Source organism: Heterodontus francisci, chromosome 5 (genome assembly GCF_036365525.1).
Source record: "Heterodontus francisci isolate sHetFra1 chromosome 5, sHetFra1.hap1, whole genome shotgun sequence".
Taxonomy (NCBI): Eukaryota; Metazoa; Chordata; class Chondrichthyes; order Heterodontiformes; family Heterodontidae; genus Heterodontus; species Heterodontus francisci.
Genome location: NC_090375.1, coordinates 11964200 through 11979576, shown reverse-complemented (window position 1 = coordinate 11979576; position 15377 = coordinate 11964200). Strand labels below are relative to the sequence as shown.

The 15377-nt window shown below is 46.1% G+C and overlaps 1 protein-coding gene across 4 annotated transcripts in view; it reads right to left on the bottom strand.

Annotated features, from left to right (window-relative positions):
* Window positions 1-8209, bottom strand: part of LOC137369733 (transcription initiation factor TFIID subunit 4-like) — a 190562-nt gene extending 182353 nt beyond the window's left edge. For all 4 annotated transcript variants that reach the window (XR_010975002.1, XM_068031115.1, XM_068031116.1 and 1 more), the window contains exon 1: window positions 7447-8209. Coding sequence is in view for 3 of the 4 variants with exons in the window: in XM_068031115.1 (XP_067887216.1) it covers window positions 7447-8005 (559 nt within the window). In the remaining variant the exon portion in view is untranslated. The remainder of the gene's footprint in view (window positions 1-7446) is intronic.
* Window positions 8210-15377: the final 7168 nt, after the last annotated feature.

Sequence of the window (15377 nt, the reverse complement as noted above, 5' to 3'; positions counted from 1 at the left end):
CTGCATACAGTACTCCAGGTGCGGTCTAACAAAGGTTCCATACAATTGAAGCAAGACTTGACTACTCCTGTACTCAAATCCTCTCGCGATAAAGGCTAACATACCATTAGCCTTCTTAATTGCTTGTTGCACCTGCATGTCAGCTTTCAATGACTCACTGATGAGGACAACCAGGTCCCTTTTTAGATCTACACTTTCTAAACTCTTACCATTTAAGAAATACTCTGCACATCTGTTCCTCCGATCAAAGTGGATAACCTCACATTTTTCCTCAGTATATTCCATCGGCCACGTTCTTGCTCACTCACTAAATCTTTCTAAATCTTCTTGAAGCCGCTTTGCATCTTTTTTTTTTAAGAATATGTAGTTTGCCTTTAAAGCAATACTGATCCCTTGCAAGCTTTAAGAGCTGGAAAGCCTTAGGAGTTATAGGAAGGTGCATTTTCGTTGCCTTAGAAACAGCCATTTGGACACTGTGATTCAAAGACTGCATTCTCGATACCATGGAAACAGCCACTGAGAGTGAGCCTGATTTGATAAATTTGTTACAATTCAGTTTGAACTGGCAGTTAGTAAGACAGTTTGAACACACAGACAGAAGATACAGAGGACACAGCTGTGGTGTCAGCACTAAAAAAGAGCTCTCAACCACTTAAACTGAAGGAAATAGGATTTAAGTCTGTTTTAATTATCACTCAAAATTCTAAAACATTAAGCCAAAACAGAGATCTCTGGTAATTTAAATTGAAGTTAGACTGTGACAATCTTTTATCCCTCAAAAACTCTAAAGTCAGAGTGATTCTATCAAAAGTGTTTGCCAGTTGTTAATTGTTGAAATTCATCGCCGAAGAAGGAAGCAGCACCTACTGCTGAAGTTAGACTACGGACTGTTCTACGTGGAAGAACTTTTCCCCCATCGGACGGCTGCGAGGACTTCGAGCAACATCCTGTGAGGACTTGGAGCAACACTGGTCTGTAAATTTGCAAGAACTCAAATTTTTTCTATTTTAAATGTTGTTTATATCTTCATAGTGTTTAAGAATTTAGTTTTTCTAATTAAACAGTTAATTTAAAGACACTTGGTTTGGTTAGCCTCATTCGGGGGTTAATAAATGGTACAATTTGGCTGGGTCTTTCTTTAACTTGGAAAGTTTCAAATGATATGTTAGCTGATCTGTGAAACGACGGGATTGAATTAACAGTCTCACCACAAACAGAATCGTATATTTTGATTTGGGGCTTTGACAGGAGCGGTCGGTCCTAACACAACACACATTTCCACCTAGTTCTGTGTCATCCGCGAACTTGGAAATACTACATTTGGTCCCTACATCCAAATCATTGATATATATTGGGGCCCAAGCACTGATCCCTGCAGCACCCACTAGTCATAGCCTACCAACATGAGAATGACCCGTTTATTCCTACTCTCTGCTTTCTGCCTGTTAACTAATCGTTAATCCATGCTAGTGTATTATCTCCTATCCCATGTGCTTTAATTTTGCTAACCAAACTCCTGTGGAGGACTTTATCAAAGGCCTTTTGAAAATCCAAGTATACCACGTCCCCCTTTATCAATTCTGTTAGTAATATCCTCAAAAAACTCCAACAGGTTCGTCAAACATGATTTCCCATTCATAAATCCATGTTGACCATGCCCAATCAGATTATTATCCAGGTGTCCGTTTATCACATCCTGTGGAATGGATTCTAGCATTTGCCCAATGACTGATGTAAGGCTAACAGGTCTGTAATTCCCTGCTTTCTCTCTCCCTCCCTTCTTAAATAGTGGGGTGACATTTGCGACCTTCCAATCTGCAGAAACCACTCCAGAATCTAGAGAATTTTGGAAGATGATCACCAATGCATCCACTATCTCCATAACTACCTCTTTCAACACTCTGGGATGTAGAATATCAGGTCCTGGGGATTTATCAACCTTCAACCCCATTATTTCCTCCAATACAACCTTCTTACGAATACTAATTTCCTTCAATTCCTCATTCCCCCTAATCACTTGGATCTCTCATTCTGGAAGATTTCTTGTATCTTCCTCAGTGAAGACAGACACAAAGCAATCATTTAGCTTCTCTGCCATTTCTCTATTCGCCATTATAAATTCTCCTGACTCTGCCTGTAATGGATCCACATTTGTCTTAGACAAACATTTCCTTTATACGTACCTATAGAAGCTTTTACAGTCTGTTTTTTACTAGCTGGCATTCAAATTCTATTCTCCCTTTCTTCATCCTCCTTTGCTGTATTCTGAAGTCCTCCCAATCCTTAGGTTTACTACAATTTCTGGCAACTTTTAAGCCTTTTCTTTTAACCTTATGCAATCCTTAACATCCTTTGTTATCCACGGTTGACTGTCTTTATTTTTGGGGGGTTTTGTGCCTTGAAGGAATGTATAGTTGCTGTAAACTACGTAATATTTCTTTCAAGACTATCCATTGCCTATGTACTGTCATACCTTTTAATGTATTGTCCCAATTCACCCCTCATATCTTCATAATTTCCTTTGTTCAAATTTAACACCCTGGCTTCAGATTGAACCACCTCACTTTCAAACATAAAGTAAAATTCTATCATATTATGGTCACTCATCCCTAAATGCTCGGTTACAAGATTATTAGCCCTTTCTCATTACATAATATTAGATCTAAAACAGGCTGTTCTCTAGTCGGTTCCTCAACATACTGCTCTAGAAAACCATCCCTAACACACTTCAGAAACTCGTCCTCCACAGCATTGGTGCTCAATAGGTTTACCCAGTCTCTATGCAGATTGAAGTCACCCATGGTTACTGCATTGCCCATGCTACATGTTTTTCTAATCTCCTGATTAATGCCATGACCCACACTACCACTACTGGTTGGTGGCCTATCAACAACTCCGACCAATGTTTGCTGCCCATTGTTTTTTTTTTAATAAGAGTCATTGAGTTATACAGCACAAAAACAGGCCCTTCGGCCCAATGCGTCTGCACCAACCATAAAGCACCCATCCAATCTAATCCCATTTTCCAGCACTTGGCCAGTAGCCTTGTATGCTATGGCGTTTCAAGTGCTCATCGAAATACTTAAATGTCGTGAGGGTTCCTGCCTCTACCACCCTTTCAGGCAGTGTGTTCCAGATTCCAACCACCCTCTGGGTTAAAACATTATTTCTCAACTCCCCTCTAAACCTCCTGCTCCGTACTTAAATCTATGCCCCCTGGTTATTGACCCTCCGCTAAGGGAAAAAGTTTCTTCCTATCTATCCTATCAATGCCTCTTTGTATACCTCAATCAGGTCCCCCATCAGCCTTCTCTGCTCCAAGGAAAACAACCGCAGCCTATCCAGTCTCTCTTCATAGCTGAAATGCTCCAGCCCAGGCAACATCCTGGTGAATCTCCTCTGCATCCTCTCAGTGCAATCACATCCTTCCTATAGTGTGGTAACCAGAACTGTGCACAGTACTCCAGCTGTGGCCTAACTAGCGTTTTATATAGCTGCATCATAACCTCCCTGCTCTCATAGTCTATGCCTCGGCTAATAAAGGCAAGTATCCTATATGCCTTCCTAACCACCCTATCTAGCTGTGCTGGAGAGCGCGCGAGAGGGAAAAGTGAAAGAGAGATGAAAGGAAAGAAAGCAGCCCCTCCCTCAGACACCAAACTCCCACTTTACACTCTGTGCACTCAAATTTATTTTCTTATTTTATAGTTCCCCTCCTTACCGAACTCCATCAATTACCAAACTCCCTTCTTGACACGCTGTGTCCTCCAGCAGCACTCAATGCAGACAAGCAGCACTGAGAGTCCCCTCAAGTCAAGTAGGTTTTTCCCTCTTGAAGGTTCCCTTACCACCTGTAGACCCATCTAGCAGCTTTGCCCTTTAGGACTCGGCCAGCTCAGTCAGTTGTGGTGCTACCAAGCCACACATTCAAGTGGCTCACCCAGAGTACATTCTGCGCCCTTGCTACCCTCAATGCTTCTTCCATGCGGTGTTCAACATGGAGGAGTACTGATTCATCAGCTGATGGGGCGGGGGGGGTAGATGATAATCAGCAGGAGGTTTCCTTGCCCACGTTTGACCCGATGCCATGAGACTTCATGTGGTCCAGAGTTGATGTTGAGGACTCCCAGGGACACTCCCTCTCGACTGTAATCCACTGTGCCACCACCTCTGCTGTACCTGTCCTGCCAGTGGGACAAGACATACCCCGTGATGGTGATGTCTGGGACAATATCTGTAAGGTATGCTTCCGTGAGTATGACTATGTCAGGCTGTTTGCTTGACTAGTCTGTGGGACAGCTCTCCCAATTTTGGCACAAGCCCCCAATGGATTTTAGTAAGGCATTTGTCATGGTCCCACATGGCAGACTGGTCAGTAAAATGAAAGCCCATGGGATACAGGGAAACGTGGCAGGTTGGATCCAAAATTGGCTCAGTGACAGGAAACAAAGAGTAGTAGTCAACAGATGTTTTTGTGAATGGAAAGCTGTTTCCAAGTGGCCTTCCACAGGGTTCAGTGTTGGGTCCTTTGCTGTTTCTGGTATATATTTATTTGGACTTAAACGTGGGAGGCATAATTTTAAAATTTGCTGATGACAAAAATTGGCCGAGTAGTTGATAAGTGAAGAGGATAGCCGTAGAATGATATTAATGGTTGAGTGGGCGGAAAAGTGGCAAATGGAATTCAATCCAGAGAAGTGTGAGTTAATGCATTTGGAGAGGGCAAATAAAGCGAGGGAATACACAATAAATGAGGGGATATTGAGAGGGTACACCTTGGAGTGCGTGTCCACAGGTCCCTGAAGGTGGCAGGACAGGTAGATAGAGTGGTGAAGAAGGCATCTAGAATGCTTTCCTTTTATTGGCCGAGGTATAGAATACAAAAGCAGGGATGTAATGCTGGAACTGTATAAAACCCTGGTTAGGCCACAGCTGGAGTATTGCATTCAGTTCTGGTCACCACATTACAGGAAGGACATAATTGCTCTGGAGAAAGTAAAGAGAAGATTTACAAGAACATTGTCAGAACTTCAAAGCTGCAGCTATGAGGAAAGATTGGATAGGCTAGGGTTGTTTTCCTTAGAACAGAGGAGGCTGAGGGGTGACTTAATAGAGGTGTACAAAATTATGAGGGGCCGAGATAGACAGGAAGATGGAGTTTCCCCTGGCAGAGGAGTCAATTAAGGTGATCAGTAGAAGGATTAGAGGAGACATGAGGAAAAAGATTTTCACCCGGAGGGTGGTGGGTGTCTGGAATTCACTGCCAGTAAAAGTGGTGGAGGCAGAAACACTCAATTCTTTTAAAAAGGTACCTGGGCATTCACAGGAGGTCCTGTAAGGCTATAGACCAGGTACTGGAAGGTGGGATTAGATTGGGCGGCTAGTTTTTTCGGCCGGCATGGACATGACAGACTGAAAGGCCCCCTTCTGTGCCATAATTTTTCCATGGTTCTATGGTTAGTATGGAGGACTTTGAAGGGTCGACAGGGCTGGGTTTGCCATTGTCGTTTCCAGTACCTAGATCAATGCTGGGTGGCCCGTCCAGTTTTATTCCTCATCAACTTTGAAGCGATTTGATACAACTGAGAGGCTTGCTAGGCCATTTTAGAGGGCATTTAAGAGTCAACCACATTGCTATGGGTCTGGAGTTGCATGTAAGACAGACCAGGTAAGGGCAGCAGGACGACTGAGAGCGGGGGAAAAGGAGAAGGCGGCGTTGGAAGTGGGAGAGATTCCCAAGGCTGGTAGTGTGCTCACCGGAACGTTCTCCCGACAGGTTTCCCGCCCCGCCGTTAACAAGCGGCCCTCCCAGCGCCAGCCCGTTAGTCACTGCCGGGGGACCGGGGTTAGAGGAGGAGGAAGAGGGTGGGTCGGCGCTGACAGTCGGGGCAGGAATTCTGCCGCTCTCAGGGGGCTGTTGGCCCGTCGGCCGCGCCATTTTGGGGGGTTCGGGGGTGGGCATGATTCAGGCGGCAAGACAGACAGGCGCACATCCAGTGCTCCCAGCGTGTCAGAGCCCGTCCCAAGGCTGCGACCACTTGGTTCCGCTCTCCTTTCCTGAACCCATGTCCTTTCTTGCAGCGGCGCAGTGAGAATGCGGGGCTTGGACTTCCCGCCATAGCGGCTCGATTCCCCCTCCGCCAAACCGGCATCGCCATCTTTGTATTGACACAAGTAAGTTCGAATGTAAGTCACTCACCATCCTGACTTGGAACTATAATCACCGTTCCTTCACTGTCGCTGGGGCAAAATTCTGGAGCTCCCTCCCTAATAGAAGTATGGGTGTACCTAGACCAGATGACTGTAGTGGCTCACCAGCACCTTCTCAAGGGCAATTAGGGATGGGCAACAAATGCTGGCCTTGCCAATGAAGCTCACATCCAACGAACAAGTCAAAAAAACAATGCGACACCTTACATATCCAGCATGTGTTTATTTGTTCTTGGGATATCGGCATCGCTGGCAAGACGCACATTTCATGCCCATTCCTTGCTGCCCTCAAGGTGGTGGTGGTGAACCACTTTTTTGATCTGCTGAGGTCGATGTGGCGAAGGTGCTCTGACAGTGCTATTAGGTTTGCGAGTTCCAAGATTTTTGTCTCAGTGAAGAAGAAATGACGAGTACATGTCCAAGTTGGGATGGTCTATGTGACTTAAGGAGAATTACAAGGATTGTATTACCAACATTCAGGACTGTTAAACCCACCACTGGAAACAATTAACTGTCCTCATCCACACACAAGCTTCATGCTCCATCATCTCTGGGCTTGATCTACAAATCAGTCCGAAAACGTCTCAGTTTGAAACCTTCACCCTTATATAACTGCCATGCACAACACACATTCCATCTGCAGCACCATGCATAACACACTCCACCGCTACCACCAGCAGCTGCGACTCACCCCAAGCCTTTGCCCTTCCCTTAACCTCCTCCAACTCTAAAACCCTCCGACATCTCTCTTCATAACCGTACATTCAGCTGTCTTGGTCCTAAGCTCTGGAATTCCCTATCTAAACTTCTCTCCTTTAACACATCCATAAAACCAACCTCGTTGCTGCCTTAATATCTCCATATGTGGCTCCATATCAAATTGTGTTTGGTAACACTCAATTTGTAGCAGCTTGGGACATTTTACATTGTTAAGAGAGCTATATAATTCCAAGTTGTTGTACCTCGAACGTAACAGTGGACCTGCTCACAAAAATATTAATGCAAAAAAAACCTCTGGAGAAGCCCTTAATAAAAATTCAAGTTTGACAACTTCATTTGGTGACATAGTGGTGTGCTGTTGTAAAAACTACACAGCTGCAGCAAAGACAGATCCTTGTAGATAAATCTCCACGTACCATGTGCAGCACACACACACACCCTACAGCCACGTGTTGAGGATAATACAACATTAAAACCTGTTACAGCCTTTACACACACAACACTGTCTCTGCTTACCTGCTGGGACCTGGAAGTTTTGCAGGAGCGGGACTGTTGTCTGACTGAGTTGAGGGGTTTTGGAAGAGACAGTGATCCTCTGGACGGTGGCAGTAGAAGCCCTGGCGACTGGAAGCGGGTTGCCTATTGTCACTGCCACAGTCTTCATCATTGCAGGCGATGCCGGGGAGGGCAGGGGGCTGCCTGCGCCTGTGCTGGGCCGGGGCTGGCCGCCTGCGCCTGTACTGGGCCCCGCCTGATTTTGCCGCAAATGATCGGGCAGCAGGACGACTTTGAGAGCGGAGGGAAAGGAGGTGGAGGTGTTGGAAGCGGAAGAGATTCCCGAGGCCGGCACTGCGCTCACCGGGACGGAGGCGGGACGTTCGCCCGACGGGTTTCCCGCCCCGCCGTTAACAAGCGGCGCTCCCGGCGCCAGCCCGTTCGTCACCGCCGGGGGAGCGGGGTTAGAGGAGGAGGAAGAGGGTGGGTCGGCGCTGACAGTCGGGGCGGGAATTCCGCCGCTCTCAGGGGGCTGTTGCCCCGCCGGCCGCGCGATTTTGGGGGGTTCGGGGGTGGGCATGATTCAGGTGGACGGACGGGCGCACATCCAATGCTCCCGGCGAGTCAGAGCCCGTCCCCAGGCTGCGGCCGCTTGGTTCCGCTCTCCGGTCCTGAACCCATGTCCTCTCTTTTAGCGACGCAGTGAGAATGCGGGGCTTAAACTCCCCGCTATAGCCACTCGATTCCGACTCCACCAAACCGGCGCCGCCATCTTTGTATTGACGCACGTCCACCCAATGCGCATGCGCCGTTGCCTGCCTCGCGGCACAGTCGTGTGTAGTAGTGCGCATGCGCCACTGTCTGCCGGCGCTGTGCAACTGGTTAACGCGCAGACGCTGCCGTTCTCTGCTGACGGCACCCGGGATTTCCCCCCACCCACCACCACCACCCCGCGCCCATTGGTCGAGAGGAAGAATCAGTAAGAGGAAAGAGCATGCAAGCAGCATCATTTTGTACTGTATGCCCTTACTGTGTGATAGGAGCTCCCAACAGCAACCTGCTTTCATAATAGCAAAATAGTAAATATATTTATAACATAAAACATTCCTATTAACTCTGCATCATATGCACAAATTGGGTTAAGGGAGCTTCCAACAGCAGTTTGCATTTCTAATAGTATATTTAATTTAGATTAGATTAGAGATACAGCACTGAAACAGGCCCTTCAGCCCACCGAGTCTGTGCTGACCATCAACCACCCATTTATACTAATCCTACACTAATACCATACTCCTACCACATCCCCACCTGTCTATATTTCCCTACCACCTACCTATACTAGGGGCAATTGCTAATGGCCAATTTACCTATCAACCTGCAAGTCTTTGGCTTGTGGGAGGAAAGCAGAGCACCCAGAGGAAACCCACACAGACACAGGGAGAACTTGCAAGCTCCACACAGGCAGTACCCAGGTCACTGGAGCTGTGAGGCTGCAGTGCTAACCACTGTGCCACAGTGCATTCCAATTGCTGAGCACTGCAAGCACAAACTGTTACAGGAACTTCCAACAACGTGTATTTATGCAGCACTTTTAACTCAGTAATTGTCCCAATTATGTAGCACCAACTGTATACTGTTCTAAAATAATCCAAAATCACAGAATTGTTACAGTGCAGAAGGAGACCATTCGGCCCATCGTGTCCACACTGGCTCTCTGAAAGAGCAACTCCCTCAGTTCCTTTCTCCTGCCTTCTCCACATAACCTTACTTTTCATATAACTGTCTCTAATTCCCTACTGACTGCTTCAATTGAACCTGCCTCCACCAAGTTTTCAGGCACCGCATTCCAGACCTTAACCACTCACTGCATGAAAAGTTTTTCCTCCTGTCACTTTTGCTTCTCTTACCAAATACTTTAAATCTTTGCCCTCTTGTTCTTGATCCTTTCATGAGTGGGAACAGTTTCTCTCTATCTACTCCAGCTAGACCCCTCATGATTTTGAATACCTCTATCAAATCACCTCTCAGGCTTCTCCAAGGAAAACAGTCCTAACTTCTCCAATCTATCTTCATAACTGAAATTCTTTATCCCTGGAACCATTCTTATGAATCTTTTCTCTACTCTCTCTAACGCCCTCATGTCTTTGCTCAAATGCGGCGCCCAGAACTGGACGCAATACTCTAACTGAGGCTGAACTAGTGTCTTATACAAGTTCAACATAACTTCCTTGCTCTTGTACTCTCTGCCCCTATTAATAAAGCCCAGGATACTGTAGGCTTTATTAACTGCTCTCTGAACCTGTTCTGCCACCTTCAATGATTTGTGCACATATACACAGAAGTGCCTCTGCTCCTGCACCCCCTTGAGAATTGTACACTTTATTTTATATTGTCTCTCCATGTTCTTCCTACCAAAATGAATCACTTCACATTTCTCTGCATTAAACTTCATCTGCCACCTGTCTGCCCATCCCACCAACTTGTCTATGTCCTTTTGGAGTTCTACACCAACCTCCTCACAGTTCACAATGCTTCCAAGTTTCATATCATCTGCATACTGTGAAATTGTGCCCGATACACCAAGGTCTAGGTCATTAATATTGTTACGACCGACCGCTCCAGTCAAAGCTCCCAATCAAAACATACGTTCCTGATTGTGGTGGGAGAAACGCACTGTTAATTCAATCCCATCCCTCCACAGATCGCCTAACATATCATTTTAAACTTTCCAAATTAAAGAAAGACCCAGCCAAATTGTACCATTTGTTAACCCCCGAATGAGGCTCACCAAACCAGGTGTCTTTAAATTAACTGCTTAATTAGAAAAACTAAATTCTTAAACACTACGAAGATATAAACAACATTTAAAATAGAAAAAATTAGAGTCCTTGCAAATTTACACTTCCCGATGAATAATTCTCTGATTAAAGTCCACACGCAATCTTCCAGGGTCCGATGAGGAAAGGAAAACAGTCCAACACCCGAAGTTTCAAACTCCTCTTTCTTCCAGCCATGACCACAGTAGATCAACAACTCACAACCACTTTCAATAGAATAGATCTGGCTTTCGAATTTTTGAGGGATAAAAGATTGTCACAGTCTAACTCCCTTCCTTCAGTTTAAATTATCAGTGATCTCTGTTTTGACATGAATTTTTTGAATTTTGAGGGACAATAATAAATGAACAGGCTAAATTCTCTTCCTTCAGTTTAAATGGGTTGAGAGCCCTTCTTTCAGCTGCTAACACACAGCTGTCTGTCTGTGTCCCCTGTTAGAACAGGCTGTTTGCATTATAAGCCAGTTCAAAATTAAATTGTACCAATGTATCTCTTGATCTCTCATCCTGAATGGCTATATCCAAGGCAACGAAAATGCATTCTTTGATTCAGTCTTTAGAGCTTGCTGCCTTAATGCAGTATGGCTCTTTTTCCAGCCTTAAAGGCACATCGCATTCTTCCCGAAAAACATATACAGGATCAAAACAATATCTATCAGGAAAAGCAAGGGTTCCAACACTGATCCCTGGGGAACTCCACTATAAACCTTCCTCCAGCCCGAAAAACATCAATTAACCACTACTGTTTGTTTTCTGTCACTCAGCCAATACCATATCCATGTTGCTACCGTCCCTTTTATTCCATGAGCTACAAGTTTGCTCACAAGTCTGTTGTGTGACACCGTATCAAATGCCTTTTGAAAGTCCATACACACCACATCAACATTCCAGCATTTCTTGTTTTTGTTCCACATCAACAGTATTGCCCTCATCAACCCTCTCTGTTACCTCCTCAAAAAACTCCAGCAAGTTAGTTAAAAATGATTTTCTCTTAAGAACTCCATGCTGGCTTTCCTTAATTAACTCGCATTTGTCCATGTGACTACTGATTTTGTCCCGAATTATTTTTTCCATAGGTTTTCCCACCACCGAAGTTTTCACCATAGAGGATACAAGTAATAACCCGGAAATAGCTATAAATCAGGAAATGGAAGGAGGGAGGGACTCAAGTAAATTACAAGCACCAGGGAAATGGTACTGAGCAAATTGTTAGAGCTGCGGGCTGATAAGTCCCCGGGTCCTGATGGACTTCATCCTAGGGTCTTAAAAGAAGTGGCTGGTGAGATAATTGATGCGTGGGTTTTAATTTTGCAATATTCCTTGGATTTGGGGAAGGCTCCATTTATTGAAAAATGTAACTCCTTTATTCAAAAAGGGAGGGAGACAGAAAGCAGGAAACTACAGGCCAGTTAGCTTAATATCTGTCATAGGAAAAATGCCAGAAGCTATTATTAAAGGCCTTATAACAGGACACAGAAAAATTCAAGGTAAAAAACGTAATCTGCTTTTTGTGGCATATATTAACGATTCAGACATAAATGTAGGGGACATGACCAAGAAGTTTGCAGACGACACAAAGATTGGCCGTGTGGTAGATAGCGAGGAGGATAGCTGTAGGCTGCAGGAAGATATTGATGGTCTGGTCAGATGGGCAGAAAAGTGACAAATGGAATTCAACCCGGAGAAGTGTGAGGTGATGCATTTGGGGAGGTCAAACAAAGCAAAGGAATACACAATTAATGGGAAAATACTGAGAAGTGTAGAGGAAGTGAGGGACCTTGGGGTGAATGTCCACAGATCCCTGAAGGTAGCAGGACAAGTCGATAAGGTGGTGAAGAAGGCATATGGAACCTTTTCCTTTATTAGCTGAGGTATAGAATATAAGAGCAGGGAGGTTATGCTGGAAATGTAGAACTCATTAGGCTACAACTTGAGTACTGTGTGCAGTTCTGGTCACCTCACAGAAATGATGTAATTGCACTGGAGAGGGTACAGAGGAGATTTATGAGGATGTTGCAAGGACTGGAAAAATTCAGCTATGAGTGAAAAAAAATTGGTTAGGCTGGGGTTATTCTCCAGGGTTGGGGCTGACCATGACTCATGGCCTTCCTGCCTTGGGCGCTATGGCATTGGAAGGATGAATGAGAATGGACAGAGACTGCTTGAGTTGTGTACCTATCACAACCTCTGCATCACCAACTCGTTCTTTCATACTAAACCCTGTCACCAGGTTTCTTGGAGGCACCCAAGATCACGTCGTTGGCACCAGCTGGACCTCATCGTCACAAGGCGAGCCTCTTTAAACAGTGTCCAAATCACACGCAGCTTCCACAGTGCGGGCTGCGACACCGACCACTCCCTGGTGTGCAGCAAGGTTAGACTCAAACCAAAGAAGCTGCATCACTCCAAGCAGAAGGGCCGCCCGCGCATCAACACGAGCAGAATTTCTTATCCACAGCTGTTACATAAGTTTCTAAATTCACTTGAAAAAGCCCTTCAAAACACTCCTACAGGGGATGCAGAGACCAAGTGGGCCCACATCAGAGACGCCATCTATGACTCAGCAATGACCACCTATGGCAAATGTGTGAAGCAGAATGCAGACTGGTTTCAATCTCACTTTGAAGAGCTGGAACCTGTCATAGCTGCTAAGCGCATTGCACTGCTGAACTACAAGAAAGCCCCCAGCGAGTTGACATTCGTAACACTTAAAGCAGCCAGAAGCGCTGCACAAAGAACGGCCAGGCGCTGCGCAAATGACTACCGGCAACACCTATGCTGTCATATTCAGCTGGCCTCCAACACCGGAAACATCAGAGGAATGCATTAAGAGAGCTTTTGGGCCAACCATCAAGAAAATCGCACCCCTCAAATCTAAATCAGGGGACACAATCAGTGACCAACGCAAGCAAATGGACCGCTGGGTGGAGCACTACCTAGAACTGTACTCCAGGGAAAATGTTGTCACTGAGACCGCCCTCAATGCAGTCCAGTCTCTGCCAGTCATGGATGAGCTGGACGTACAGCCAACAAAATCGGAACTCAGTGATGCCATTGATTCTCTTGCCAGCAGAAAAGCCCCTGGGAAGGACGGCATTACCTCTGAAATAATCAAGAGTGCCAAGTCTGCTATACTATCAGCACTTTACGAACTGCTTTGCCTGTGCTGGGATGAGGGAGCAATACCACAGGACATGCTCGATGCCAATATCATCACCCTCTATAAAAACAAGGGTGACCGCGGTGACTGCAACAACTACCGTGGAATCTCCCTGCTCAGCATAGTGGGGAAAGTCTTCGCTCGAGTCGCTTTAAACAGGCTCCAGAAGCTGGCTGAGCGTGTCTACCCTGAAGCACAGTGTGGCTTTCGAGCAGAGAGATCCACCATTGACATGCTGTTCTCCCTTCGCCAGCTACAGGAGAAATGCCGCGAACAACAGATGCCCCTCTAAGTTGCTTTCATTGATCTCACCAAAGCCTTTGACCTCGTCAACAGACGTAGTCTCTTCAGACTACTAGAAAAGATCGGATGTCCACCAAAGCTACCAAGTATCATCACCTCATTCCATGACAATACAAAAGGCACAATTCAGCATAGCGACGCCTCATCAGACCCCTTTCCTATCTGGAGTGGCGTGAAACAGGGATCATAAAGAACAAAGAAAATTACAGCACAGGAACAGGCCCTTCGGCCCTCCAAGCCTACGCCGATCCAAATCCTCTATCCTGCTCTCACATGCGTTCAAGTCATCAGAAGAAGGAATTTTCCTCCACACAAGATCAGGTGGCAGGTTGATCAACCTTGCCGTCTAAGAGCGAAGACCAAAGTACGGAAAGTCCTCATCAGGGAACTCCTCTTTGCTGACGATGCTGCATTAACATCTCACACTGAAGAGTGTCTGCAGAGACTCATCGACAGGATTGCGGCTGCCTGCAACAAATTTGGCCTAACCATCAGCCTCAACAAAACGAACATCATGGGGCAGGACGTCAGAAATGCTCCATCCATCAATATCGGCGACCACGCTCTGGAACTGGTTCAAGAGTTCACCTACCTAGGCTCAACTATCACCAGTAACCTGTCTCTCGATGTAGAAATCAACAAGCGCATGGGAAAGGCTTCCACTGCTATGTCCAGACTGGCCAAGAGAGTGTGGGAAAATGGCGCACTGACATAGAACACAAAAGTCCGAGTGTATCAAGCCTGTGTCCTCAGTACCTCACTCTAGGGCAGCGAGGCCTGGACAACGTATGTCAGCCAAGAGCAACATCTCAATTCATTCTATTTTCGCTGCCTCCGGAGAATCCTTGGCATCAGGTGGCAGGACCGTATCTCCAACACAGAAGTCCTCAAGGCGGCCAACATCCCCAGCATATACACCCTACTGAGCCAGCGGCGCTTGAGATGTCTTGGCCATGTGAGCCGTATGGAGGATGGCAGGATCCCCAAGCACACATTGTACAGCGAGCTCGTCACTGGTATCAGACCCACCGGCCGTCCGTGTCTCCGCTTTAAAGACGTCTGCAAACGCGACATGAAGTCCTGTGACATTGATCACAAATCGTGGGAGTCAGTTGTCAGCGATCGCCAGAGCTGGCCGGCAGCCATAAAGGTGGGGCTAAAGTGTGGCGAGTCGAAGAGACTTAGCAGTTGGCAGGAAAAAAGACAGATGCGCAAGGGGAGAGCCAACTGTGTAACAGCCCCGACATCCAATTTTATCTGCAACACCTGTGGAAGAGTCTGTCACTCTAGAATTGTCCTTTATAGCCACTCCAGGCGCTGCTCCACAAACCACTGACCACCTCCAGGCGCTTACCCACTGTCTCTCAAGACAAGGAGGTCAAAGAAGAAGAAGAAGAAGATTCTCCTTGGAACAGAGAAGGCTAAGCGGAGATCTGATTGAAATGTACAAAATTTTGAGGAGCCTAGATAGAGTGGAGGTGAAGGGTCAATTCACCTTAGCAGAGAGGTCAGAGACTAGGGGCCATAGATTTAAAGTGATTGGTAGAAAAATTAAAGAGGAGATGAGGAAAATCTTTTTCACCCAGAGGGTGGTGGGGGTCTGGAACTCACTGCCTGAAAGGTTAATTGATTCAGAAACTCTCAACTCATTCA